This window comes from Chinchilla lanigera, unplaced genomic scaffold, assembly GCF_000276665.1.
Source record: "Chinchilla lanigera isolate Chin_1 unplaced genomic scaffold, ChiLan1.0 scaffold00069, whole genome shotgun sequence".
NCBI lineage: Eukaryota > Metazoa > Chordata > Mammalia > Rodentia > Chinchillidae > Chinchilla > Chinchilla lanigera.
The window spans coordinates 5,952,899-5,980,450 of record NW_004955470.1 but is presented as its reverse complement, the minus strand read 5'-3'; the positions used below and the strand labels follow the sequence as shown (position 1 = coordinate 5,980,450).

Here is a 27,552-nt window from a genome sequence, read left to right as displayed (position 1 = left end):
GGACAAGCAACTCGGCACTTGCAGAGATAGCCAGTGTACTGACTCTGGGTTTCAAGGGGGGTTATGATGCTGTATCATTACACTACGCCTGCTGGGCTGCACCAGGTTACATTACGTAATGTTACACACTATTTGTGTGTGCGTGTGTGTGTGCGCACGTGTGTGTTCACTGTCTGTCTCATTGCACCAGAATGTGGCCTCGATGAAGGCAGAGTTCTTAGGCACAGCTGAATCCCAGTACTGACACCATGCTTAGCACAAGATGCCTACGGGATGTTCGTGGGTGAGTTTATGAAATCCACAGCCTTGCCTGTAGCTCCAAACCACGTACTGTGTCCAGGCCTTCTGATGTCTGACACGGCAACCAAAGCCTTCTCCTGCTCCTCTTTTGGGCCAAAATACTAATTAGCCTCATCAGGCCAACCTCCGGTGAGCCTGAGGAATAGCAACAGACCCGTTGTGTTTACATGGATTTCTTCCTTGTTTACTGCTCATCTCCCCCGGTGGAACTTGCACTTCCTGAGGCAGAGGCCACACCTGTTGTGTTCCGTGCTGTCCCGAAACCCAGAGCAGCACCAGGCGCGGAAGAGGCACTCGGTTACTTAGTAGCTCTTTTGGCTATGGGGTCTACTCCCATGGTGTCCCAGTGCTTGTGTTCAAGTAATTACTTAATGAAGGCCCCAACTCTCAAGAATAGTGCTGCTCTGGCAATCTGGATATGCCAAAGAAAAGCCATGAAGTGTTTCCTTTAAGTAAAAAGATGAACTTTCTTGACCTACAGAAAGAAAATTTCATATACTGCAATTTCTAAGCTCTGAAGGAGCAACAAATCTGCCCAAGAAATTGTGAAGAAAGGCAAGGCAATCTGTGCTGGTTTTGCTGTTGCACTTCAAACTGCAAACGTTATGACTGCTGTGAATGCTAAGTATTTGGTTAGGTTTTTAAAGGCATTTCATGGTGTATATAGGAATAAGAATACACAGAGTATTTGTAGGGTTTGGTGCTAGGGTGGACATTAGCCCATATGTTCAAAGGGAGCTGAGCCAGGAAACATTTGAAGGGAAGGGGAATAAGCTTCTGCCAAATTGGCCCAACCTTCCCTTGGGTCAACCAGAAGTCCTACCAGACCAAGGACTTTTAACCTGGCCACAGGGATTTGGATTTATTTGTGTCTGGGCTTGTGAATCTTGCTCTGCTACTTACCTAGGCCCCCTGCCCTGCTCTTCCACCTCCACTTCTGTCTTCATAGCCTGACCATTACATCCTTGGGTTGCAGGAGAAGACCCCGGGTCCAATACCCCCTATACTGTCCTGATTGCAGCCCCTTTGTGGAGTCCATGGGCATGAAGGTGACACTTCTAAACTCTTTAGAAACCCAACTGAGCTTGTATAAAGAGGGTGGATTCTGCTTGCACCTAACTATCTCTTTAAAGAAAAATATCAAGGCCTAAGATACCACGCATCCTTCCCTCTGTGCACATGGGGCTATAGTGGCAGAGAGAGCTGGGGAAGCAAATTATTGTTTAATAAGCGTACTTTTATTATGCCTTCTATTTGACTATGAATAATTAACCAGTTAAATATTAAATAATTAACTGAGTAAAATAGATTTTTAAAAAACCTCATAACTGTCTTCTGTATTTATCTTCTCCCTTCACAAGATCCAAGCCAAAAGCTGCTGACTGTAATTATAAAGGTAATACTTATTATAACAACAACTATCACTTACTGAGCACCTACTATGTACCAGACAGGCTGGTACTTTGCATATTTATCACTCTTTAAGTAATCCTGTGACACGTGATTCTTAATACCATTTTACAGATAAGGACACTAATAATCAGGAAAATAAACTTGCCCAAAATGAGTGTGCTTTCCAGATTGTCCTTGCAAAGGGGTGCAGAAGTGGGTGACATGGAAAACATGACCAAGAATGTGATTATCTTCCCCTTCCCTTCTCCCCTCTGCCCTGCCCCCACCAGGCCTTCCTGTCTGTTCCCAGTAACGCCCTCTTTTCCTTTAGGTGCTTATGGGAGAACAATTTGATGGTTGCAAGCCACAGTTTCATCGTTACTTATAACTCAAACATTAATCATAATCCATATGTCTATCAGGAGGGCTAATTTCTGTGTGTTTACGCTACCATTAAAAGTTGTCATATGAGTCAGAGATAAGGTAACAGTGGCACAGTTAACAACGTGATCTTTCTCATGAGCCGGCCATGTGTTTGGCTCACTTTGTATATACCTAGATGTAGCATAATTTATTCTCAGAAATGACACAGCGAAGTGCCGGTCTTGGATTCAGGATTTGGGGGATCCTTACAGTGCTCCTTAACAGCTGTGTTCTTTAAATGTTTTAAATTTAAAATTAGAGCAACGATTGCTTATTTGCTAGTTCCTAGCACTCTTACACGCCTGCGCTTCTGGAAGAGTGAGAGCACGGGAGAGTAGCAGCCGTGTGAGTGGCCGTGGGACTCTGTGAGAACCCTGAGTCCCCTGGGTTTAACAAGAGCCGCTCAGCTCCTGCAGCAGCGTGCGCTCCAGCAACCCATCTTCTTCAAACTCTGAAAATTCAGTATAAATTGCACCGTGTAACATGGTGATGCTAGTTCTAAAACCATTCCCAGAATGAAGGGTGGGAATTACAATGTGTTTTCAGTGCAAGTAATAAAATGAACACTGAAAGCCAGGTGAATCTAAAAATAGATTTTAGAACTCTGGTTTTCATTGTCCCAAAAGCTTCTGAGAAAATGGAACAGGCACACACTTAACACAGAGACAAGAGAGCAACGTGGGTCAACCCCGTCTTCCTACCCCATAAGTAAGATGGGAACCGGCAGAACCACACCTGTAACAAGGAATCCTCTGAGAAGTCCAAAATTGAGGAATCGAGCATGAAAATAAACATTTTCATGAGGTTTGTGTCTTGCCTTTCCTCAGTGCTCTCTCTGAATGTCCGGTGTTTCCAAGGATGGCTGAGGAGAGGGAGATGACTTGGGATTGATGTCCTTAGGGTGAGCAGTGCTTCATACAAGGTGATAGACATGACACGTGGCCTCAGCTTTTTAATAAGTGGTCTCCTAGGAACCAGGCAGTAAGGGTGATGTGCAGGTCTGAATGTGCAGTGCTTCCAGTTTGAAGGCCTTTTGGATTTTGTATTTCTGAAACCTGAACTGAATGCTGCTTCTCCCACGGAGGCCATTGATCTCTATCTCATTTTATCCCTGAGGACTGACCTCATGAGGGCAAGGGACAGCAATAAAGTACATAATCCCTGGCACTGCACTGAATTAGACGAGGCAGTGTCCCAGTGTGAGATTTTCCTATCCAGGGAGTAAGTGTGAGGCCAGAAAGTTCAGGCACAGTATGTCCTTTGTATCTGAGGGTTCTGCATCCACAGATTCAGGCAATCGGTGATTAAAAATGCCTAGAAGAGGGCTGGGGATTTAGCTCAGCGGCAAAAGCGCCTGCCTGGCAAGCGCAAGATCATGAGTTCGGTTCCCGGTACCGGAGAAAAACCAAAAAACAAAAACAAAAACAAAAAATGCCTAGAAGAAAACTATCTGTACTGGGCGTGTACAGACTTTTGTTTCTGGTCATGGTTCCCTAAATAGTAGGGTAACAGCTGTTTGCATAGCATTTGTGTTGAATGAGATGCAAGTCACCTAGAGGTGATTTAAAGCACATAGGGAGGTAGAAGCCCACAGGTTATTGCAAGAACTATGCCTTGTCACATTAGGATCTTGAACGTCCTGGGACTTTGGTATCTGCTAGGGTCCTGGAATCAGTCCACTGGTTGTTGCCAAAGGACGAGTGTGCAGTTCCTGGGAATCCCCTTCTTGGCCTCATTCTGGCGCAAATTAACCATATTCCTTGGTTTCCTGTTTTTAAAAAATAAGACTTCACTATGATTTTTGATAACCTCATTTTTCAGTGTTTTCAATTTTTTGCTTAATTATACCCATGTCTGAATCAATTTCAGTTTCGGTGTGTGCCATTTCAGCAGGGTAAGCTTTAGGACTGAAAACCAGATTTTTTAAAAAGTTCTTTTTTACCGCCAGCAGGCACTATTTTTCAAAAAGCTTTCCATGAGTGCCATTTCCATCAAAATAGCAATTGCGTTTATTTGTATTTGTTAGTCTATCAGTCTGTGAAAGCTGAATTGAAGGTTGTTTCTCAAACCAAGTCCACTGATCATTACCCCATTTATCCCTGCGTAGTTAACCTCAGCAAGGGCAGGGGCAACAATAAGTTTAAAGCCAGGTGCTGTACTCTATTTATTATTTTTTTAAACTTTAAACCATCTATTATACAGGAGTAGAATGATGATGGTGTTTAATTTCTATGGCTTGAGAGGCCGACTCCAACGTTTGAACCAAGATCTCTTTGTTCTGAGCAGTCCGCCCAGACTTTGTTTGTGTCTCACCTGGACTCTGTGTTTGGGGGCAGGTCCTCCCCCACAAATGCCAGAGGTGAGACGGCACTCAGGATGGGCTGTCCAGTCCCATCTGGAAGGGACAGTTGCTGCTATCCTCCTTACTCCAAGGCTGGGCCTGCGGGAGCCTTTGGCCCCTGCCCACTTGCGGTGCTCCTGTGAGTTCCCAGCACTTAGAGCAATTGTGGCGCGATAAAAGTCACCAAGTTCTGTTGGCAGGGACTCTTATCTGATAGGAGTCAGACCACAAATAAGGTGAGTGAAAGAACTGAAAAGCCGAGTGATTATTCTGGGACAGAAACTGAGAACGAAAGCCTTCTCTTCTGTACCTGCCGGCGCTACACATAAGCATCAGCTTCAGCATTTTACATATTTATTCTCCGGTGCCAGAATGAATCCGGTGTCTGACCTGGAAGAGAACGTATTTCTGAGCACAAAGACCTCTGGAGGTAACGACAGGCACTTACCAGGCCTGCAGAGACCAGCACCCCTTTCCTGCAGACCTCTAAATTGGGCCGAGGGTGGTGACATGGTGAAGAGACTGAGAAGCAGTGTGATCTCTCTCTATTCTGGCAGCCGTCTGTGCTTTTGGCAGGACCAATATAATGCATTGTTTCCGTCATCTCCCAGGTGAGAAAAGAGAATTCTGCAGAGGCTAAAGAATTCCCTATTTTTTTACATATTGTGCCACACCCTAGGGGAAATCTAAGAGAGTGCTAAGACATGTCCCCTTTTCTTGAACAGTTTATAATCTAGTAGGAAGTTTGTTTTTGTTTTTTTTTTGTCTTTTCTTCCGGTACCAGGAATCGAACTCACAACCTTGAGCTTGCCAGGCAAGCGCTTTGCCGCTGAGCTAAATCCCCAGCCCCTCTAGTAGGAAGTTTTAAAAAATATAATCTGATAGTGTAGTGTTATGGCTTATATCCAGATGTCCCCCCAAAGCCTCACACACTCACAGATGGGGGTTTGGGGAGATGAATGGATCATGGGCGTGTGACACTGGATCATGGGTGTGTGACACTAGATTAGCCCACTGATGGGTTTATAGCTGGTTGTGATGCTGGGAGGTGAAGCCTGGTGGGAAGAGGTGGGTCACTGTGGGCGTGGCCTGGAGGATATATATAACCCTCCTCCTCCTTTGATTCTGAATGCTACTTCCTGCTTACCCTGCCATGGACTGTGTCTCTTCTGTGATGTCCCTCTGCCATGCCACCCTCCCTTGGAGACAACTGACTATGAACTGAAACCTCTACAAACTGTGATCGAAAATAAACCTCTCTTAACTTGTGGGTCCCAGGTGTTTTGCCCTGGCAATGAGAAAGTAACCAAGACACGCCACATAGTACACACAAAGGAAATTCACAGCGCCAGTAGTGCGCAAGTTGGAGGGCTCAGGGCAGGCAGCACCAGGCACTTTCACCAGGAGGCCACAATGAGAAGGAGTGGAAATGTGAGTGAAGTTGGAATGACAGGCAGGAAAAAACTGAAGCGCGCAGGAGCAGCAGAAGAAGTAAACCCATCCGGTTGGGGTAAGACTGTACAGAAACGCAACAGGCAGAAACACTGCAGCATTCCTGGATAGCACCATGTGACAGAGCATCTTGAACATTTGGACCAGGAGACCCTGGAAGACAAGTGGAAATAGAAGACACTAGAAAATATTAGCTGTCGTTCTAGTTTTATCTCTTTGCAAACTTACTGTGCTTTGCAGATCTTCACAGCTGTGCACTTTGAACTCTATAAGATTAGACTTTAGGCTAAAGATCAGTTTCTGTTTCCTCTCTCTTAAATAACAAAGATCACACTGCTGAGTGAATGGATTCCCTGGACCTCCTCCCATTTGCCCTAAAACAGCCTGGTGCAGCTGACGTCAAAACACTGGGCCTCTGGATAAAGAAAGGGTTGTGCCAGATGAGCACATGAATGTCCACTCAGCATCAGAGTGTGGATCTCAGGAGGATGCCCTCTTGCCATGCAGAAGACATGAGGATGCCCATGTGCCTTGTGGCCTCCTGAAAATTGGTATATGAAGGACAGAGAAAAGTTAGACAGTTAATGAAATGTGGTAGCCTATACCCTTATCACTCAACCATCTGTTCCTTCATATTGGGAGAAGAGTGAGTGTGTTTACTATAAAGAGACTTGACATTTAAAGCCTATCCAAAGAATAAGAACTCTCCCAGAAATATGTCCCTTGGCTAATTACATATGTGTGCAGGGAGGCAGGACAGGCAAGGCTGGATTAAGACAGATGCGTTGATTCTTAATCCCAGCAGAGTATCGAAGTGGCTGGGGAACCTAAACTGAACACTGAGGGCCTCCACACTGGGGGAACCGAGGATGACCTTATTCCTGAGGGCCAAGAACAAGAAGGAAGAAAGGAAGATACGTCACACTCACAACATTGGAGTTAGCTAGCTTTAGAAGAAGTGGCTGTAAACGTTGTTATCTGTCCTGCATGTGGTCCAGGAAGTGGTTAGGATGCCGGCTGGGACTACAGTAATTCCCTCTGGTCCACGGTTTCAAGTATCCACAGTCTACACAGGCCTAAATTATTAAATGGAAAGTTCCAGAAATAAATAGTTCCTAAGTTTTAAATCACATGCTGTTCCATGTGGTGTACAGGAATCTCTGTCTATCCTTTGGCTAGTGTCTCTACACTGAATACACCACTGTCCTGTTAGCCACTTGTAGCTGCCTCAGTTATCAAAGTGACTGCCAAGGTATCTCAGCACTTGTGATCCAGTAACCCTAATTTTACCCTCTAATGTCCCCAGAGCACAAGAGCATAAGGCTGGTGATTCAGATGTATCGAAGAGAAGTCCTCCAGTGCTTCCTTTAAGTGGAAAGATAAAAATTGATCATAGTTCAGATGTACAGGGACAAAATACAGTATATGTCAAGTTCTGTAGTAGCCACAATTTCAGACATCTCCTGTGGGGTCTTGGAATGTAACCCCATGGTTGGGTATGGGGGTTTACTGTAAAGAGAAGCCAATCAGTGATAAAATGGTAAAGATCAGGACCATGGGTGGGAGAGACATGGGGCACAGTGGACAATGTCCTTGTGATACAATTACATTCTTCCTCTATGAAGACAATGTGAGGCAAACTAAAGGAAATTTTAGCAAGATTGATAAATTTTACTTTTGCTTATATTTTAAATGATCACCGGAAATAAGGTACAGATAAAATGTTTTTATTAAATCTTTTTTTGGTGGTACTGGAGATCAAACCCATAGTCACTCTGCCATTGAGCTATGTCCCTAGCCCCTTTTTGTCTTTTTTGTATTTTCAGATAGTGTCTCACTAAGTTGCCCAGGCAGGACTTGAACCTACAATCAATTCTCCTGCCTCAGCTTCCCAAAGTGCTGGTATATCACATCTTATTGGTGCTATTATTTTGTCAGTGGTTTGTTCCCATGAGAAAAACATAGGGACCTTTCTCCAGCGTAAAGTACAAATCATCTTTAGCAATCATAATTCTTGGTATAGATTTGTGTTTTAGTAATATATAGTTTGTATAAATAATCACTAGCTAAATTACAAAGATTATATTTGCACAAGTCCATAGTCTGTTTAAAACAGAAAACACGCTTTCTCATAGATTTTCTTGTCTCAGACTTCCACCAACTAAAACTCAGAGAGAAATTACATTTCTCATTTTAGGGACAAGAATTTTGAAATTCAGCTTAATATAAATCAGTGCTCTTTTATGAATGCTTAAATGTAATGAGAACGGTGTATTTTCCTTATATGCATTATCTCATTTAATCTTCATGATTAAACCATGGGATAGTTAAAATCTGCATTTCCTCTGGTTATAAAAAGCCACAAGCTGAGATCTGATTGATTCTAAAGACTAGGGCTTGAAATCACTGTACTAAGCTTGCGGCTTACCTAAGCTTGCTGAGCTTGTGAGTGACCAAAGAGGAAATGAAGATGTTTATTTGCCCTTAATTTTCCCAGGTACCCTAATGCTGAATTTTAATGGAATGGATAATCAATCTTACAAAGCCACTCCAAATTATAAATTGCATTTTATTTTATATGTGTGTTATATAGCATATTTCATATTTGCTTTAAATTACAAATAATCCATGCAAATAATTCTTATGTTTGGGGAAATTTTTATAGACCTAAATGTTCTAAATAACTGTGTTGCCTTTACTGCTCTTCATGTATTTAGTAGGATTCATTCGATGAAAAACTCATATGGAAACTCTTAGCTATAATTAACGCAATATTAGCAAGTGAGTTTGCATTGAAGTGTGGGTTCTCATTTCAATTCAGCAAGTTTATATTAAGCACTTTCTAAGGAAGCAGCTCCAGTCTACACAAAGATAAGTAGATATCACCCCTCTCAGGAGGAATTTATAGTCCTTCTGTAGGAGATTATGTTTATCAAATCAAATGCTCTTCAAAGATATTATTAGGACTCCTATTTGGGGATTATGTTTATTATAATTGAATGCTCTTGAAAGAGATTATTAAGTCTCCTAAGTACGATTATTTATTCATCACAATAGTAGGGAAGGGCAGGCAAAGCGGGAGAAATGGTTGGATGTAGATTGTGGTGCGTTGTCAGACAGCTACAAAACAGAACACAGGAGATGGTGTGAAAGAAGAAAGTGTAAGTGCTTTGGAGTGTCATTCTATGGGAACTGTCATATCGAATTGGGATAAAAGGAAAGTCAGCAGAGGCCTGAAGACCTAAGTGATGTTTGAGAGGCATCCTCCTGGGTGGTGAGGGTCCCCGAACCACATGGCAGAAGGGACGTGCATGCAGAGGGACAGCGTCAGTAGAAGCAGAGATGAGCTTATCACGTGGGTGCGGACTTGTAGATCAATGAAAAGGCATGAGGCAGAAAAATTAGTGTACAAGGGTAAAGTCTTTGAGGGCAAATGCAGAAGAGTGAAAAGCAAATATAGGGCACAGCACAAGGGATTCATGGCCACGCTTCAGCTGTGGCATTTATGAAATGAGCAGCCTTGGACCAATCAGTTAATCCTTTTGAGCTTTAACTGCCTTACCTTTAATATGGAGATAATGATTATTACCTCAAGTGCTGGGCATAGATGAAGGGTTTGCAAGGCAGTATTCTAAAAACCGTGAGGCACAGCAGGACCCATCGTCCCTGTCTCCATGGTGGCGATTGTAATTATTGTTACGGATACAATGATGTTCTGCAAATACTCTGGGGCAGTGAAGTTCTCTGGTTAGACCCGCTCCTTAGGAAACTCACTGGTAGCCATGTGGAGGAGTGCATGGAAACAGAGGAAAGAGAAGAGGGCAGGAAGCTGTGAGTCGGGTTAGAAGTGGTGGTGGTGTGATTAGGATGTAGTTCAGGTAACAGAAAAGGAGGAAAGGTGGGGTCATTAGAGAGATGCTGTGCAATCTGGCATTCTTTCCGAAAGGTCCTGAGCACACACACTGTCCCAGGCTCTGTCCTAGGCTCTGGGAGTCCTGCCAGACTACACACTCTCCACCTTTGAGAGACCCCTCACAAGTCAGGAGACAAATATCCTCTTCGAGATCTGTATGGGCCAGTGAGGGAACAGGGCACAGGGAAAGACTGGCTCAAACCTTAGTTTGGCCCATGATGGCTTCACAGGAAAGCAGAATTGGAACTGGGTCTTGACAGAACAGAAAACAGCTTGGCAGACAAGAGGAAGTGAAGAGAGGCTCCCAGCTTGTGCAGAGCAGCGAACCTCATCTTAGTGACTGGGTTTTCTCATCTATAAAATGAGGGTGTAATGCCCTATCTTTTGGGGTTGGTGGGAAATTATGTTAAATACATTGTGGATCACATTTTATATTTTAAATGCTTACTAGATGTGAATTACTGATGTCATAAGGAGGGGAGTGATAGAAAAGAAGGAATCTAGGATGACTCCAAGATCCTAAGTAGGAGAGTTACTAGATACTGGTGCCCTTAACCAAGACCTAGAATATAAGAGGAAGAAACGTTTGTGGGGAGAAGATGATCAGTTTTAAATGAACATAGTGAGTTTGAATTGATGGTAGAACAGTGGAGAGGGTCAGCAGGCACCGAGAGGGGGCACGTGAGAGCTGCGTCCATCTGAGCACCCTGCAAGTCCTAGATGAGTTTTAAAGCCACAGTAATGAGCTAGATCACGAGGGGAAGGAAAGGAAGTACAGACTGACACGGAGCATTCAAACACAGAAGCTTTTTCATTTGTGCCATTTTTCAGCAGTGCCATTTGTTGATTCCCGATTTTATCTTCTGTGCTATTGGAACTCTGTTTAGGAAGTTCTTGCCTTGCCTGTGGTTTGCAGTGTTTCCCGTGTGTTGTCTTCAACAGTTCAACAGTTTTGATTGATAAGTCAAAAAAAAAAAAGGAAGGGAAAGAAGAAATGGTTGCTTTAGGAGAGATGGTATCAAAACAGCAAGAATAGAAGGTCCTTTGAAGACACTGGCTATTACGTGAAATAGAGAACTAAAGAATAAGCAAAGAAGAGACAAAGACAAGAAGGACTGAAGGCCTTCACTGTTCACCACCAGAAGAAGCTGCCGGACAAGGAAAGACTGGAGGTGAAAGCAAACCTGTGGGGTGCTGGTGGAACTAGATCCCAGGGCAGAGGCACAGTCAAGGTGGGAGGTGCCTGGGACTTCAGTCTCCCAGAGGGAAGGAAAGGGGTTGGCCAACACGGTCATGAAGACCAATACATTCGTCCTTGAAGGACACCGAGACCCAAAAGTCCCAATATTTTTCAGTGACTTTGGAGGAAAAGTCACCTGTTGTGAGAAGATGAGGACCTGAGTGAGGTCAAGGAAAATCACAAGATGCAGGAATACTGTCTGAGGAATGCCGAAGATGTGGCAAGGATTGCCATAGCCCAGTGGTGGTGGACCTGGGGCACTGGTGCTGCTAAGCCCTCTCTGTTGGTACATGAGCCACGTCACCCCAGCAGCTGAGCATCAGACATCCAGATTTAATTGCAGTGCTGACATTTTGCAATAAATAACTGGGTTTTGGATGGTAGTTTGGACACTTCGTCTCTTAAAAGTTTCGCCATCATTGCCCTTCCCACATGGAGGGTCCAAACTCAGGAAAGTTGAGCTTTCAAACCTCTACCTTCACCACCGGGCACAGCTGTCTGTTCCTCACAGCCCAGGTATAAGATCCAAGAAGCCAGAATGAGAGCCTGATCCCAAATCGGAGATTTTCAGGGGATTTATAGTGGGCCTAAGAATGACTCCCACCACAGGGGAGGCTCTTGATGGGCCAACGAAGATGTCCATTAGGTGGTTATGCTGGGTGTTAGACTTCAAGAACAATTTAGTGTGCTTGTGTTCTTGGTGGGAGAAATGGATTGGAGACACATGGAACACCAGGATTCTGATTCTTCAAGACTAAAGTCCAAAGATCAGAGTTAAAGTCAAGACTACGGGGCTGGCAAGTAGCTCATGGTACTACCATTTATATTTTAATGAACTTGCCATTTCCTTTATTCCTGAGTAGCTGGAGGACACATATAAATAGTTCATTGCTTGAGGATTTTTAGAATAACCAGACACAAAATGAATGTGTGTATATGGCGTGCTGATTGGCAGATAGAATCATCAAATAATTTGTACAAAGTTAACATGGACAGACGGGGATTGTGTTGCAAGTCCAGTGTTTAATCACTTGTAGTTCGTTGTATTTATCAGTTTTGGATCCTAAGGACCACACAGTCTAAATTATGTAAGCCAAAGAGTAGTTGCAAAGGAAGCTACTGAGTGGCTGATGAGTGGGTTGGCCTTTGGGATATATCAAACAGTTCCCATGGTGTGGGGGAGGGGATCAGTTCAAGTGTTTGTAATTGATTAACTTTCTCTGCAGAGATTCAATGCCACTTACAGCAAACATACACCTATTCTAGCCAGTAATTTAAACAAAAGAGAAAAATCCGAAACCCTATAGTAGAAAGAGAAGCAGTGGTGCAAAGGGTCTGCTGAGCATTAGGAAGGACAAGGTTGGGAGCCGAGGAAAACTCATTTTGTCTTCAAAGCTGTCTGGGTAGCAAAGATCTAGGCAAGAGCTGACCAATTCCTGGACAACGTGGTGCCCTCCCCTGAGAAAGACCTGGACAAAGTCAGATTCTATGCTGAACACAGCGTGGCAGCTGTGTTGAACAACTCCCCCTGCGAGGCACTGGTGGATACTTGGGGACCAAGTAGTGGAGGAGAGAGAGACACTGGATCGTTTGTTCTCCATGGAAACCCTCGGTGACTGCAGACAAGAGAAGGGACACCTTGAAAGCTACGTGCCTGCAGCACATGTGTCGTGATGGGGGAGAAACAACGTAGCCTCCCAGGATGACCCTGGCCACGCTTGTCCCTCTTCCATCTCTGTGTGGGTTCTGCCCCATCAGAGGCTGTGGGGAGGAGAGTAACCCAGGAAAACAGGCGCAAGACCATCCTTCCATTACTAAATGAAATCCCTTTTCAGCACCCCACCACCTACCAGAAGGGGTGAGGACACTGCCCTGCAAGAGAGATAATGCATCATTCGCATTTAAATGAACCAGCTACGCTTCCATGCTTGCTTCGGTTTGGAAGTGCAAGCCAGCCAAGAAACAGGTTCTGAACCTGTATGTAAACTCCGCCTTGACTTCCTGGTCATCAGAAGTTGGTTTAATCCCATCATCGGTTATGGATGGCAACTCTCTTCCAGGAGGTGAAATTGAAGGAGGGTACTAGAAGCAAATAACACACCCTTCCGTCCTCCTCCCACAGTACAGTGACAGTGTGTGCCAGAAAGCACACGACAAAATATTGTACATGTAACTCAAGTTGTACTCTCAATACTGGCTTATAAAAATTGGCATCACTTTTTCTCATGCACATGATACGTTTTTACAATTCGCCATGAATGGCTTTGCTATGAAGGCCAAAGTGATGTGTGGAACTTTCTGGGAACTTATTATTTGTCTCTGATACTATGTGTAAGTCCTCCGGTAAAGGCCCCTAAAATTAAAGTTCCCCATACATTCCTTCAGAGACTCCTATGACTTCTCTGGAATCCAGTCCAAGCCTCCTTTGTACGGTGCTTTCCACAGAGCTTTCACTAGTGGGATGTTCCTTTTCTCAGAGGCTTACATGAAGTGAAAATAGGACAGTCCTTTTCTTTCTCAGCTATGAAGCGAGCCTGGCCACAGCCATGAAATCAAGAATGGGTCAAAGTCAAGTTAGGGAAACAAATCATAAAAGCAGGCTTCACATCGTTTTATTCCTTATGCATTCCTGTCCTTTCTAACCTCCTTTCTAACCTCTAAGCAGGCGTGTGGAGCCACCCTAACCCTCTACTGACTCTGAGACTTCTGTCTATCACAGTATTGTTTGTTTTTATCTCCCCCTCCCAACTCCAGGAGATGACCTGGCTTCCACCACTATCTGCTGTTCAAGCACCCACCAAAGTGGAACCGAGCAAATTTCCATTTCCCAATAAGGTAAGATCTTGGGCCGCTCAGGGGGATATGCTGTACTCACGCAGGCATCTGCAGGGGGCAGTGGGTTCACACTGCGCTGTCTTTTGCTGTGTAAATATCCCTACCAGAGTCACATCAATGTGGCCGTCTATGATTTGCAAGCTTGTGTTTATTATGCATCAAAAAAGAATCACGCTTGCCATCTCACTTACCTACCTTTCCGTATTATACAAAATGTGACACTCATTATAATTGTCTTTATCGAAAACAGTTGTGAGGTTGAAATCCATCTTACAATCATTTTATACACTCAACCAAATTGTATGTCCTGTTTGTCTTTCTGAAAAGCTGTTATTAAATTAATGGTGTACGTTACAATGAATGTCTTAGACTTTAAGACATGTGCTATTCAATTTCTCTTAGCTATCTTTTTAAAGCTTGAAATGTTTTCTGGGGCTTAAAAAAGAGGTTTCTATATTTTCTAAGGAAAAGCACCGAAAAAAATCAGCCACAAAATGCATTTAAATAATATATGAATCTAATAGATGTTTATTTTAAATATCTTTAACCATATGACTGGCATGTAACTTACATATTCATTATTGAAGATCAGATTGTGCCAGTGGAAAGAAAAAACATGCCTGATGCTCCTAGCCATAATTTCCCAGCATAGAGGTTATTTGCAAGAGTTTTGGGTGGAACATCTCAGGCATTTTCCTTGTGCATTGTAGACACATATGTTTATATACAGTTTTTCAGTTCTTAAGTTGTACAGTACTAAGAGCATTTTTCCAAGAGTTGCTTTTCCCCCAGATCACCATGATATGTAAATAACATTGCTAAATGTCAATATCACAAGCTTCTAGAGTGAATTATTGAAAGAAGTATTCATTCCTATAATCACAATGGTAAATTCCATTCTAAGAGTTGATTTTTAATTCCCTTAACAAAGGGTATTTGAAGATCATTCCCTGTGAATCTATAGAGATTTTCTTCCTCCCTCTGAGCAGCAGCAAAATGTTGTGTATATGGATTTGCCATAATTTATTTTACCAAGCTCCTTGCGATGAACATAGAGGTTGTCATTTGTCATGACAAGCACTGGGACCACCAACACTTTTTGTAAATTCTCCTTTGTATGCCTGCTAAGGACTGTCCTCAGTAAGGACAAATACAATAGGAGTTATGGCACTAGAGCGATCAGGAACCACATTTACACTTGGCTATGTTTCAAGGGTCCTTTTTATATATCTTAGCCAATGATTAATATTATCTGGTATTTTATCATTATGTCTGTATGATGGATGAAAAGTTGATACCTCATTGTTTTAATTTGCATTTCCCCAATTACTTCTAAGCTCAGGCAGTGACTGTTTTTCCCCTTGCAAATTACCCATTCATATCCATTGCCACTTCATAAAAATGATTTGTAGGAACTTCTTATATCTTATTCATTTGTCTGTTATATATAATGTAACCATTTTTGTAACCTTATTTATGTGCCTTTTATGCTATAAAAGTATTTAATTTTAATGTCAAAGCAAAAAGATGTGCCCTGCTCTAACATTCTAACAATGGTCTCTATTCTAATTCTTTTACAGCATTTAGGTTTTTTTTTTTAATATTTCATATGTACAGAGGGTGTGACACAGAATTCTAGTTTTAGGTTTTTCAGTGGTTGGTAAATTACAATAAAACTACCAGTGTATTCATCATTGTCTTACTGTAGTTTTAGATCTCTCCTAATTTCACATAAATAGATGAATTAGTTTCAGGACTCTGTTCTATTTTTTCAATATGTCTACTTCTTTCCCAATAACTTGTTTAAATCAGAAGTTGGTGCACATTTTTAGTAAAATACCATATAATAAAGAGTTTAAGCTTTGCAGATAAGAACTAATGAAAGAATGGGGCATTTAGACAAATATAACTGAATAGTTTCTGTAGTATATATTTCCAGTGGCATCTTGGCACACTGAGAATAGCATTAAAAATCTTTACAATCTTTGAGCATAATCTGGCCCAAATAATGGCTGATTCCCAATTCACTCAAACAAGTATAGTATTTTTTATCATCCATACATATCCATAGTTTAAGTTTTGACGTAACTGGTCACAAAGCAAAGCATATTTTGTTACAACTTTTCCAAAATGTATTTTGTTCATTTCACATAAATACTTCAGCATAAGCAACAGCTTAACTCCTGAGATGAAACTGAGATTTTAAATCAGCATAAAAATTTCATTTTATAGCTTTGTGGAGCATCACTGACAAATAAAAATTGTGTATATTTGAAATGAACACCATCATATTCTTATATTTGTATATATTGTGAAATAATCATCACAGTCAAGCTCACATAATTCCTGTTTTTTTTTTTTTTACAATAAACTACCCTCTCAGCAAATTTCTAAAGATCTACCATCTTAGCAAATTTGAAATATGCAATACAACACTATAGTATTGTTCCCTACAGTTATATTTCTGATATATCATGCTGCATATCATTCATATGTGTTATTTTTCTTATGGCACACATATCAGTGACCTTTTGCTAAGTGAAATAAGCCAGACACAAAACACAAATACTGCATGATCTTACTAATGATATGTAGAATCCCAAATAGTCAAACAGCATATAACCAGAGTACAACTCTGTTTGCCAGGGGCTGAAGGGAGGGCTTAGTGGGAAACGCTGATCAAAGGATAGAAAGTTTCACTTATGCAAGAGGAAAAAGATCTGGAAATCTAACACACAGAAACTCAAATATATGCTGTTTCCTGTTTGTTTCTTCCTTTGAAGACAGAATCTTTTTTATCAATCTTACACCCTAAGTAACTGCTTTGAAAAAATGATAGTGTATTGACCATTGTTATTCTCTTACTTTGTTATGAAATTTTGTTTTATTTTTCCGTAAAATAAAAACTTATTTAAAAAGAAAAGAAGCTCAACTATAGCTAAAACACTCAGCTTTTAAGAAAGAAGCATCTTGGGGCTGGGGATTTAGCTCAGTGGCAAAAGCACCTGCCTGGCAAGCGCAAGGTCGTGAGTTCGGTTCCCGGTACTGGAGAAAAAACAAAAAAAAAAGAAAGAAGCATCTTGCTTTTCATGGAAAAAGATACATTACTACCCATCCTAAAGGGCACAGAATTTCAAGTACAAATGGAAAAAGAATGTGTGTTATTTAGGGCTACTTAGGAGTTGCATGAACTTTATAGCTTTAGTGGAGCATATTTCACTCTAGATCTATTTCACTCTAGACCTATTTCACTCTAGATCTTCTTGCCTTGCCCAGGAAAGAAAGAAAAAGTGATTTCACAAGATGTAGGAACATTACATGATTTTAATAATGAATTTTTTGCACCAGGCATGGTGGCACACGCTTGTAATCCCAGCACTCAGGAGACTGAGGCAGGAAGATTGTTGGGAGTTCAGTACTAGCCTGGGCTACAAGGTGAGCTCAAGACCAGCCTGAACTGCATAGCAAGACCCTGTCCCAAAAAGACAAAAAAAAAGCCTTTTTTCCCCCAAAAAATCTCACTGTAAGTACTGATTCTTTGCTTTACACAAATGAAACAAAACTACCTTAGTTTCCTGTCTCCTCTATAACGAATTACCATACACCTGGTGACTGAGAGCTACAGGACTGCCTGCCCACTCTGAGCTGGAGATCGGAGAGCCTTTCCTACCTTCCAGAGGCTGCCTGCCTTCCTGGAGGCACGCATCACTCTGACCTCTGCTCCCCTCACCAGCCTTCTATACCTCTTCTGCCTCCTCCTTTCCCTTGTGAGGGACCCCTGTGATCATGCTGGGGTTATCTGAATAATGCCCAACTTCAAAATCTTTAACCTAATTACATCTACAAAATCTCTTTTTCCATGTGAAGTAACATATTTATAGGTTCTGGGAATTGGGGTCCAGACATCTTTGGGGTACCATTATCCTGCCTGTTACAAAGACGCATTAATTTTGATGTAGACTACACCTCTTTAGTATGTATGTATTTATTTTTTGGCGGTGTGGGGGATCAAACCTGTAGCCTCTCCATGGCAGGCAAGCGCTCTACCCCTGAGCTACACCCCAACCTTCGAGTGCATCTCTTTTAGCCTTTATCTCCATAAATTAGCATTCTGAAAGCTGGACACTCAGTTAATTTATTAGATTATTAATGTTTGAGAGTGTGATTACTGCGAATGTGTTGGACTGTTTAAGGATTGTTTAAGGAGTTTGAGGGGCAAAATCTCCAAAATGACTAATAATCAGTGGAACTAAGGCCTTATTAAGATTAAGGGGCCATTTGATCTCACAAAGGGAAGTCAATTTTGCTGTGCATTCTTGAGTTGCCAGTGCCACTAAATTAATTGGCTAAATACTTCTGAGAAATTTCTCATTTTGTCCTAGTATTGAAGGACATAATACATAGTAAAGTCAATTGATAATGAACTGGGCTGGTGTTTTCTCTGTTCTCTAAGGACTCGATCTGCAGTCACAGTTCCCTAGACAAACACTACCAGGCGTTTCTCTCTCATTCTTCAAATCTCAGAAGTAATTGAATTTGGTAAAGCAAAGAACGCGTGTCTCCTTTAAATTGGCTGCCATTATCAGGTATTCAGCCAAGAGAGAAGGAAATGAATTTGCTTTGCCCTTCTCCCTTTCATTTTGCTGCAATCTCATAAGTTTTGAAATGCAAATAAAGAACTCAAAAGTATAGAATATTTTCCATTCCCAAGAAGGGGTATTTCCTAACTCGGTGATATTTCACCTGTGGCCGTGGATGCTGAGGCTGGGGCTTAAGACCTGGATGAAACTATTCATGCTGATTGATTTTTAAAGCCGTATGCAGAAGCATTCTAGCATCATTACGGAAATGAGACTCCTACCGCCTTTCTCTCTGTACACTAGAATGTGAGTGAAAGCCAGCACGGGGTGAGGGGAAATGGTTTGAAGTTGGAAAGTTTGTCCTATATCTCCCTCCTTGGGTTGCTAGCGTGCTCCTAACAAATACATGCACTCCAACTTTTATGTTTGGCATTACCTCAAAATACAACTTTAAAGCAGTTATCAATTATGTTACTTCAGCTGTTTTGAGTTCTGTAGACAGGAATGAGGAGAGAGTGACTAGCGAGAATGACGGAGACCTGGCCAGATCAGATGGTTATGTTTCCTATGGTGATTAACTTTACCTGGGGGCCTAAAAAGATAAACATAAATTTTTATTTCTAGGCTTTTGTAATTCTGATGAGGAACTGATAGATAAGCACGTGGAGAGGTATAACTGGAATGCTCTCTTTTTTATTGTGCTAGGGATCAAACCCAGGATCTTTGAATTAAGCTATATCCACATCCAGATAAGCACGTGGAGAGGTATAACTGGAATGCTCTCTTTTTTATTGTGCTAGGGATCAAACCCAGGATCTTTGAATTAAGCTATATTCACAACCCCCCCCGCCCCGCCTTTCTTTAATTTTGAGATGGAATCTCACAGAGTTGCTAAATTGCCCAGGCTAGGCTAGAACTTGCAATTTTTCTACCTCCGCCTCCCCGAGTGCTGGCATTACACGTGTGTGCCACCATGCCTAAGTCATTTTTAAGAACTGCATTCACAGGATAAATGCTATTCACCATCAAAAAAATGACTGAAGACCTGCTGCATTTGATCAGCCCAAAGCACATTTTTTCCCACATTTTAAAGTCTCAGAACTTGGGGTTTGTGATACAGTTGACAGCATCTTATAATGAATTGGCAGCAGCTTCCCTCCGTGGAGGTACGTAAGATGGCACAGCCCCAGACAGTTTGGATGGCGCGTGACACTTGATGAGACAGGGTGGGTGTCTGTTGCAGTGCTTCATGGAAGGGCTTTCTTGCATGCCAGTGTCCCTGGTTGTTTCTGTCTTCAGCAGAATGACTGATGGAACTTCACTGCCCTGCTAAGTACCGCATGCAAAGGAGTTTCAGGATTCCCATGTGCCAAAGAACACTCTAGGTGTTGGGACTTGAGGGTTTAAGGATGGGGAAATGTAGACGTTCTTCTAAGTCACTGGGGCTGGTTTTCCCTTTTGTGCACTTGACCTTCAGAATGACACACACTTGAGGGATGACCCTGACCCACCAAAGGCATCAAAATAACCTTGGAAATGTCCTGTTACGCCATGACGAGTAACTTCTCTCTACTAATTTTCTGAGTTCTCCTTAATGGGTAGATATTGCAGAGCCAGCCTTGGGCCGAGGCAGTCCTAAGAGCAGCATTCTCTTTATTATTACCCACCGGTCTACTTCACATGTGTATGGTTTGCTGGCCCGTTCGTACTTGAGTAAAGCTTTTCATTCAAAACAAAGTCGCAGTTTAGAAGATGATGAGCAAAATGATGGAATGACACAGTGCACCAAAAATAAACAAGCAGCTTCATCTTCCAGGGACCCGAGCTGATGTCAGAGAGAGGTTTCCCTGGAGCTTACTTGTGCAGGGCCGGGAAGGAAGAAGGGAGTTTTCTAAGCAAAAATAGAAAGCAGCGGGACCCGTATTCCAAGGAGAGGGAGCGAGGGCAGGGTCCTCAGACCCGAAGCGCTCACGCTTGTCCACCTCATCACCACATTAGGCCCTGGCTTAGAATTGTTCGTACGTCACCTCTGCTCCTCGCTTGCTGGACTCACTTCCCTGCCGTCAAGGAGCTGAATGGAACTCCGCAAGTGAAAATGCACTGAAAGCACCAGCTGCTCCCAGACCCCTACTTGTGGAAGACGGAAGCCAGGGAAAGTTGGCCTTCAAGACAGAAGCTACAGGAATGTGGGTGTCTGGGTGGGTGGCAGGAGACACAAAAATGGAAAGATCCTGACCCTGTGGAGAAAGGAGCATTTGTCTCCCTCCCTCTGCTGTGACCGCAGCTTGGCCCTGGGTCTGTGAGGATAACGGACCGGCAATTCTGTGGGGCTGTGGGGCTTCAGAGCCGGGCAGGCGGGACTGCAGACGTGGAGTGCAGACAGGGGCCTGTGGTGCTCAGCTTGGAGAAACCTCTTCAGGCAGCTGATGCCTCCATGAGCTGGCTGGTGACACGCTGACCGGGTGTCACTGTGATTGAAAATGAAACGTCATCTGTGCCCATGGAATGGTCCAGACTGGGGACAGCGGGGTTTAATGACTCAGCACTTGGGGTTAACATTTGTTAATTCAAGGAACCACTCAGAAGAGATCAGCTAGAAGCACGAGATGGAATAAGCAGGGCTAGTCTTTGGTTTTATTTTTGCCTCTCCTACAGCGGACTCCTACGTGATTTTTTTTGGGGGGGGTACTTTATCCATCTTCTGCCTCTTTCTCTGCCTCTGTTACTTTATCCATCTTCTGCCTCTTTCTCTGCTTTCCATGAAAAATGGAAATAATAGAGTCATGAATTACACAGGTATTTTAGTTAAAATTTGAAGTTTGGTGTGAATAGTGATCTTAGAGGATGTAATCCCAATAATTCAGACCATCTATCAGCTTACCTTTGGCTCTCTGCCAAGAGTCTGTGTCAACAGTCATCGCCTGAGTTTTAGGACACATCAAGAAGTAGAAAATTGTATTTCCCACCCATTAGTGGGAGCAAACAGTCAGAGAAAAAGTCCTTTTTTTTTTTAAGAATGAGCGGAATGCTGGAAATCACCTCAGTTTCTATCCTTGTGCACAGGTGGTAAGTTTTCTGTCTAGGACAGGATGCCTCTGACATCCTGAGGCATCAAGGACAGCCCAGAGGATGAACTAACATGGACAATATCAAAACTAAAACTAATTTGTGTTCAGACATAAACTCTACATTAGTGAAAATAGAAGGGAGATTGTTCACCTAGAGAAGTTAACCATGGGTATCTTCTTCATAACTGTGTCTATCCAAAACAGATCAAGTCCTTTGTACAGGTGATATTTTAGCCCGTCCCTTGAGGACCAGTATTTCATCTTCATCCAACTGTTTACAAACCTGAGCCTCAGATCAAGAGTTAAATTTGTTCTTTTTCTCCCAATGAATAGCTCATTATTACCACCCTGGAAAGAGGTTTACCAGGCACCTGCGTATGACTCAGTCTGCCTCGTAGAGCAAGAATCCTTTCCCTCTCCAATTTCTTCACCCAAATCCTACCCACAAACCTTTTATTTTGCCAGTGGAATTCCTGTTTAAAACAGACATTATTACTTGGATTTGAATATGCCACAAGTCCCACTCAATGATACTCCTACCCTAGAACAACTACATTCATGAAGCAAAACTCTGATAAAATAGTGAAGTCACATAATAGAAGTTAATTCTGTTTCCCTGGAGTTTTGTTCCACATACCAGAATGACGAAGGAGTTTTGTTGGATTTTATGTGCTGCTACTTATTTTTTTACATTCTTACCATCTCAGTTCACTCTTTATAACTCTCCCTTATATTTCATATTAAGTGAGTATTTTAAAAGAAGGATGTGGATATTCAACACAAAATTTCACATTTCATTTTAGTACAAATCCAGTTCAATCTCTACCTGAATATTAGCTAAACCTGAAGTGCTATCTATGACCAGATTTGTGCCACTGTAGACAAGGGAATGTCTGCAGTAATCTTTTTCATCCACTGCTGTGAGGTCAACAACAGTTCTTTGGGAAAATATCCCTGGAGGGAAGATGTCACCCTCCTCTGCACGGAAGTGATGGCCATCAAGGTACAATCATACGGAAATGAGTTGGAGTCAAAGTCAATAATATATGAAATCAGTGAGTAAATACAAGACCTAAGACCATAAACCGCATAGCAGAAGAGAGGCTTAAATCTTCATGACTATTGACTTTGCAATGGGTTCTTAGATGTAACCCAAAAAGCACAAGCAACAAAAGAAAAAGCTAGGCAAGTTAAACTTCATCAAAATGTAAAACTTCTAGAACTGGGGATATAGCTCAGTGGCACAAGTGCCTGCCTGGTAAGTGCAGGGTCCTGAGTTTGATTCCCGGTACCAAAAAATAAATAAATAAATAAATAAACAAAAATAAAGGTGGAATAATATCTTTTTTAAATGTAAAACTTTTGTGCATCAAGGAGGAAAAAGACAACCACCAACAGGGAGAAAACATTAGTAAATCGTGTCTCTGATATGGTATAGTATCCAGACTGTATAAAGAACTCTTCCAGCTCAGCAACACAAAGACAGTCACATTTTAAGACAACAAAGAATATGAGTGCATTTTTCTCTGAAGATTTAAAAACAGCCAAAAAACTCATGAAAAGATGTGTGACGTTGTTAGTTTTTAGGAAAATACAAATCAAAAAACCACAGTGAGACACCTGTTTGCATCGTTGAGAAGGCTTGGAATTTTCCTTACATGGAAAGTGACAAACACTGGCGAACATGTGGAGAATCTAGGACCCCTTTTCTTTGTAAAAGCGGTTCTGCTGCTATGGAGAACATTTTGGCAGTTCCCAAGAAGTTTAACGTAGCGTTACCTATGCCTCCCAAATTCTGCTTCTAGGTATAGCTAGAAAAGGGTTGACAACAAAGTCTAGACAGGTCCATGCGCAACGTGGTCACGCAGCCCTATTCGCCGTATCCACAGGTGGACACAGCCCAAATACCCATCAACAAATGGTTGTATATGGACACATACAACATAATATTATTCATCCACAAAAAGGGATGGAATGCTTGTATATGCTATCAGGACGAGCCTCCAAAACTCCTTGTTAGGTCAAAGCAGCCAATCACATAAAGTCATACATCGTATGATTCTCTTTATACAAAATATCCAGAGTAGGTTAACCCGTAGATGCAGATAGAAACCTGTGATTACCAGTAGATGCAGATAGAAACCTGTGATTACCAGGTTTGAGGGGAGAGGAGAAACTGGGAGAGACTGCTTAATGGGTAAGAGGTTTTATTTTGGAGTAATAGAAATACTTTGCAGCTAGGCAGAAGTGGTTGCACAACCTTGTGAATGTACTAGATGCCACTGAGTTGTCGACTTCGAAATGCCTAATTTATGTTATGTGAATTTCACCTCAATAAACAAAACAAGAAGTCAATATTGCAAAATAAATGTGATTGTTAGCTGCATTCCCAGCAGTGCTTTACAAGCACATTATTGTACGTGTTTCTCATTAGAGTTGTCGTCAGAGTTATGAGCGGCGGATAGGTTGTAAATGACCAGTGATATATCTCACATTCAATGTGGTCAACTAAGAAAAATAATTGATTTCTTTTTTGTTGTTCTTTCAGGACTCTCAGCTGGTATCCTCCGGACACAATAACCCAAGTAAGCAAGGCATCTCTGCTGCTGTGTTGGGGTGGCGGGGGTTGGGGGTGGGAAGATGTGATGGACAGTAGGTTACAGGAAACTCACTGAAAAACAAAATCAAGTGGGAAAAAGAGAGGCATTTTGTTCCAGGACTGCCTGAATGGATGGCGGGATTGAGAGTGATCTTGAGTGCCGACCTGCGTGAATTTCAAAGTGCACCTAGGAGAAAGGAAACTCATGCTTTATCATAGTCGTTAGTATGTGTGTGGGAGGGGGAGAATTAAAAGGCAAATACTGAGATGTCTGAATTCAAAGGAGTAAGCAAATAAAGGCGATCAGAAGAGCTCATGATATTGGCCTTAGAATCTATGAAGAAAAGCCACAACTTGCTGCATGTGTGTGCCATGCCGTATTCAGGAAGAGGCAGGCTAGGCTCTTTAGGAAGTAGCTTCCTCCTGGAATGAGTGGATAATCAGACGTGTGGGCTTTGTCATCAAAGAGAGGAGTGTTCCACGAGGTAGTGTTTTCATTCCCTTCTTTGACACTACTAATTGGTATTATTAATGTGGACTGGGGCATTAGAAATGCATAAGCTACCCTGCTCTACCCTGTTCGTGTCCCAAGAGCGCTCACGGAGACAGGGCTTTGTTAGTTTCATGATCACAGTGAGCACACAGCGCCCTTTGCCAATGGCGAAGCTATGTCTGAAGATGAAGATCAGTCTGACCTAGGCAACAGGTCTGTGGCTCCAAGGCTCATCCACTGGGCATCTGTGCCTCAAGAATTGGGGACAAGAGATATTCAGACAAACGCCTGTGGAGCACAGCCAGAGAGAGGCAGGGGCGGGGGCGGCGTATTTATGGTGACACCGTGACGCATGGGCAACGTCCTTCAGTCATCCCACCCGCTGCTGGGATGTGCTGTGGCTGCAGGCACCAGTGAGGGCTTTTTCTAAGACCTTTGCTAAGAGAAGTTTCCCCAGGCTTTCTGAATACTCAATGAGCTTCAATTTTATTAAGATCTTGAATAGCCCATTGAATATTTAAATACTAAAACCGATAATGTGTGTTTACATTTATTAAAGTTACGAGAACGCCTATCCAGGTGGCAGTTGCCCTGAAGCACATCTCCTTCCCCCTTCAGAATCCCACTTACTACCCATAAAGCTATAGAAATAGAAAGAAATCCACATCAGCACAGAGAACACGGAAGCGTGCCATCAGCAAACCAGAAACTTAGCTGCATTTCTGGAAAACAGAAAGTAGGAAAGCCTACAGGAAGCCTACAGACAAATAATCCTGAGCAGGGAAAGTCATAACCAAGCAGAACAAGAATCAAAGAGGAGTAGGGGTCACAGTCCTCTGGAGCCCCAGTGGATCCTCTGGACTGCCAGAGGAAACCTGTAACGCTCGCGACCCATCCTAGCTCACGCTCATACAGAGCTTTCAGTCTGATCTTCTTCACAAAAAGCTCTAAACAACAAAAACACAGTGGTATTCTCTTTAAAAATTAACAGTCAACCAAAACTCCTAGATGGGAACTGCTATGTAAGAGAAACAGAATAAATTCTAAGGTAGTAGAAAACCTTAAAAGGAGACATAAATAAGTGATAGAAGAAAAGTCAACTTTCTCAAGAGGGAAATAAACAAAAAGTCTGCAAATCCAAGATAAAGTACTTCTTGCTTTGTTCTGGGTTTTTTTTTTTCAGAACTGAGGATTGAGCTATCCCCACTGAGCTATATCCCCACCCCTTTTGATTTGGACATTGTATTCTCAGAGAGGGTCTTGCTAAGTTCCCCAGACTGGCCTCAAACTTGAAATCCTCCTGCCTCAGCCTCTCAGAGTGCTGGATCACAGGCATGTGTCACTACCCCTGGCTTATTTCCTGTTTGTTTTTTGTTTTTTGTTTTTTGTTTTTGCGGGGGGGGGAGGCAGTAGAGGGAGGTTTGCCTGGAAGCTTCTCTTCTCTGATCTTCCAGTCGGCATGCCCTGTCATCTTATAAATCAGCCCTTTCAACCAGGTGTTCCCCACAAGGAGTAAGTATGTTAGAAGAATCAGGAAACCCACACCAACTACCTCGTTTATAAACCTGTTATTCAAACACACAAATATGTATGCCATGACCCCAGAGGGAATCTAGCTAATTCAAGAGAAGGAAGAAAAAAGTTTCAAGTAAATCACAGTCTTCAGAAATATTGAAATTGTTTACATTAAATAAAAAGTGTGAACAGATTGAAGTAATTACTGAATAAACAAACACTCAAGAATTAAAAATAAGATCAACAAAAGTAAAAAAACTAATAGAATTTTATAAAAGGGATGGGTGATAGTTGAAGTCTAGAATGTGGAATATGGAGTTAATACTGAACACAAAGCAAGGCGTGGTGGTGCACACCTGTAGTCCCAGCCCTGGGGAGGCTGAGGCAGGAAGATTGCTGTGAGTTCAAGACCAGCCTGGACTACATAGTGGGTTCAAGGGCAGCCTAGAATATACAGTGAGAATCTGCCTCAAAAAAAAAAAAAAATAACAAAAATACTGAAACAGATAATTAGCATGGGAAATTAAAAGTCCTGCTAATAGGGAGACCAGAAAAAGAAAGAAAATGCAGAAGAATAAATAATAGTAGAAATGAATACTATTCCCAGTAAAATGACTTACTCACAGCAAAAAAAGATAACATCTTATATAAAAGGAAACAAGACTATGTGCTAGACAAAGAAATACAGACAGTGAAAAATCGTACTGCTCACACCGATATTGGAATTATCCAACCTAGCATATAAAAATAAGAGTCCTTACTTTAACTTCCAGAAGCAGAAGAGATGGCTACAAATGTGGTAAACAACAAGAAGATTTGAGGAAAGGCTAAACAGAATCTCTAGAAATGAAAACATTAGTAACAGAAACTAAAATTTCCATGGGCCGGTTGAAATAGCATATTAGACATAGCTGAAAGGAAATTAATGAATTGGAAAATTAAATTGAAGAAATTACCTAGAAGGCCACTTGGAGAGACACAAATGGAAGATAGAACATGGAAGCTAAGAAATGTGAGGAACGAAGGAGGGAAATCTGACTTGGATCCCAGAAGAAGCGTGTGAGGGACAATGTGAAAGGATATTAGGGCCCGGAATCTCCCAGGGTTAAAAGATGCCAGTTCACACACTCATGACACTGAGTGAATCCTAGCCAGATAAATGGCAAAGATTCACACATATGTACTACTCAAAACACATCTATAAAGGAAAACAACCTTAAAGTACCCTTAATATTTTCCAAAAAGGAACAAACTTCTACTGAGTGCTCAGCACCAGCAGTCAGAACCAGACAAGGAAATCATAACTTCACCACGTTGAGAGAAAACAATCACTAACTGAAAATTTTGTTAGGATTCTGTTTCTTTCTTACAAAGAAAAATTATAAAGAATGATACTTTTTG

At 42.1% G+C, this 27,552-nt stretch overlaps 1 protein-coding gene across 1 annotated transcript in view; it reads left to right on the top strand.

Annotated features, from left to right (window-relative positions):
* Aff3 (AF4/FMR2 family, member 3) overlaps nucleotides 1-27,552 on the top strand; it is a 383,610-nt gene that overhangs the window by 203,311 nt on the left and 152,747 nt on the right. The window contains exons 7-8 of the mRNA XM_005400832.1: nucleotides 13,816-13,896; nucleotides 24,093-24,129. Of these exons, the coding sequence (XP_005400889.1) occupies nucleotides 13,816-13,896; nucleotides 24,093-24,129 (118 nt within the window). The remainder of the gene's footprint in view (nucleotides 1-13,815; nucleotides 13,897-24,092; nucleotides 24,130-27,552) is intronic.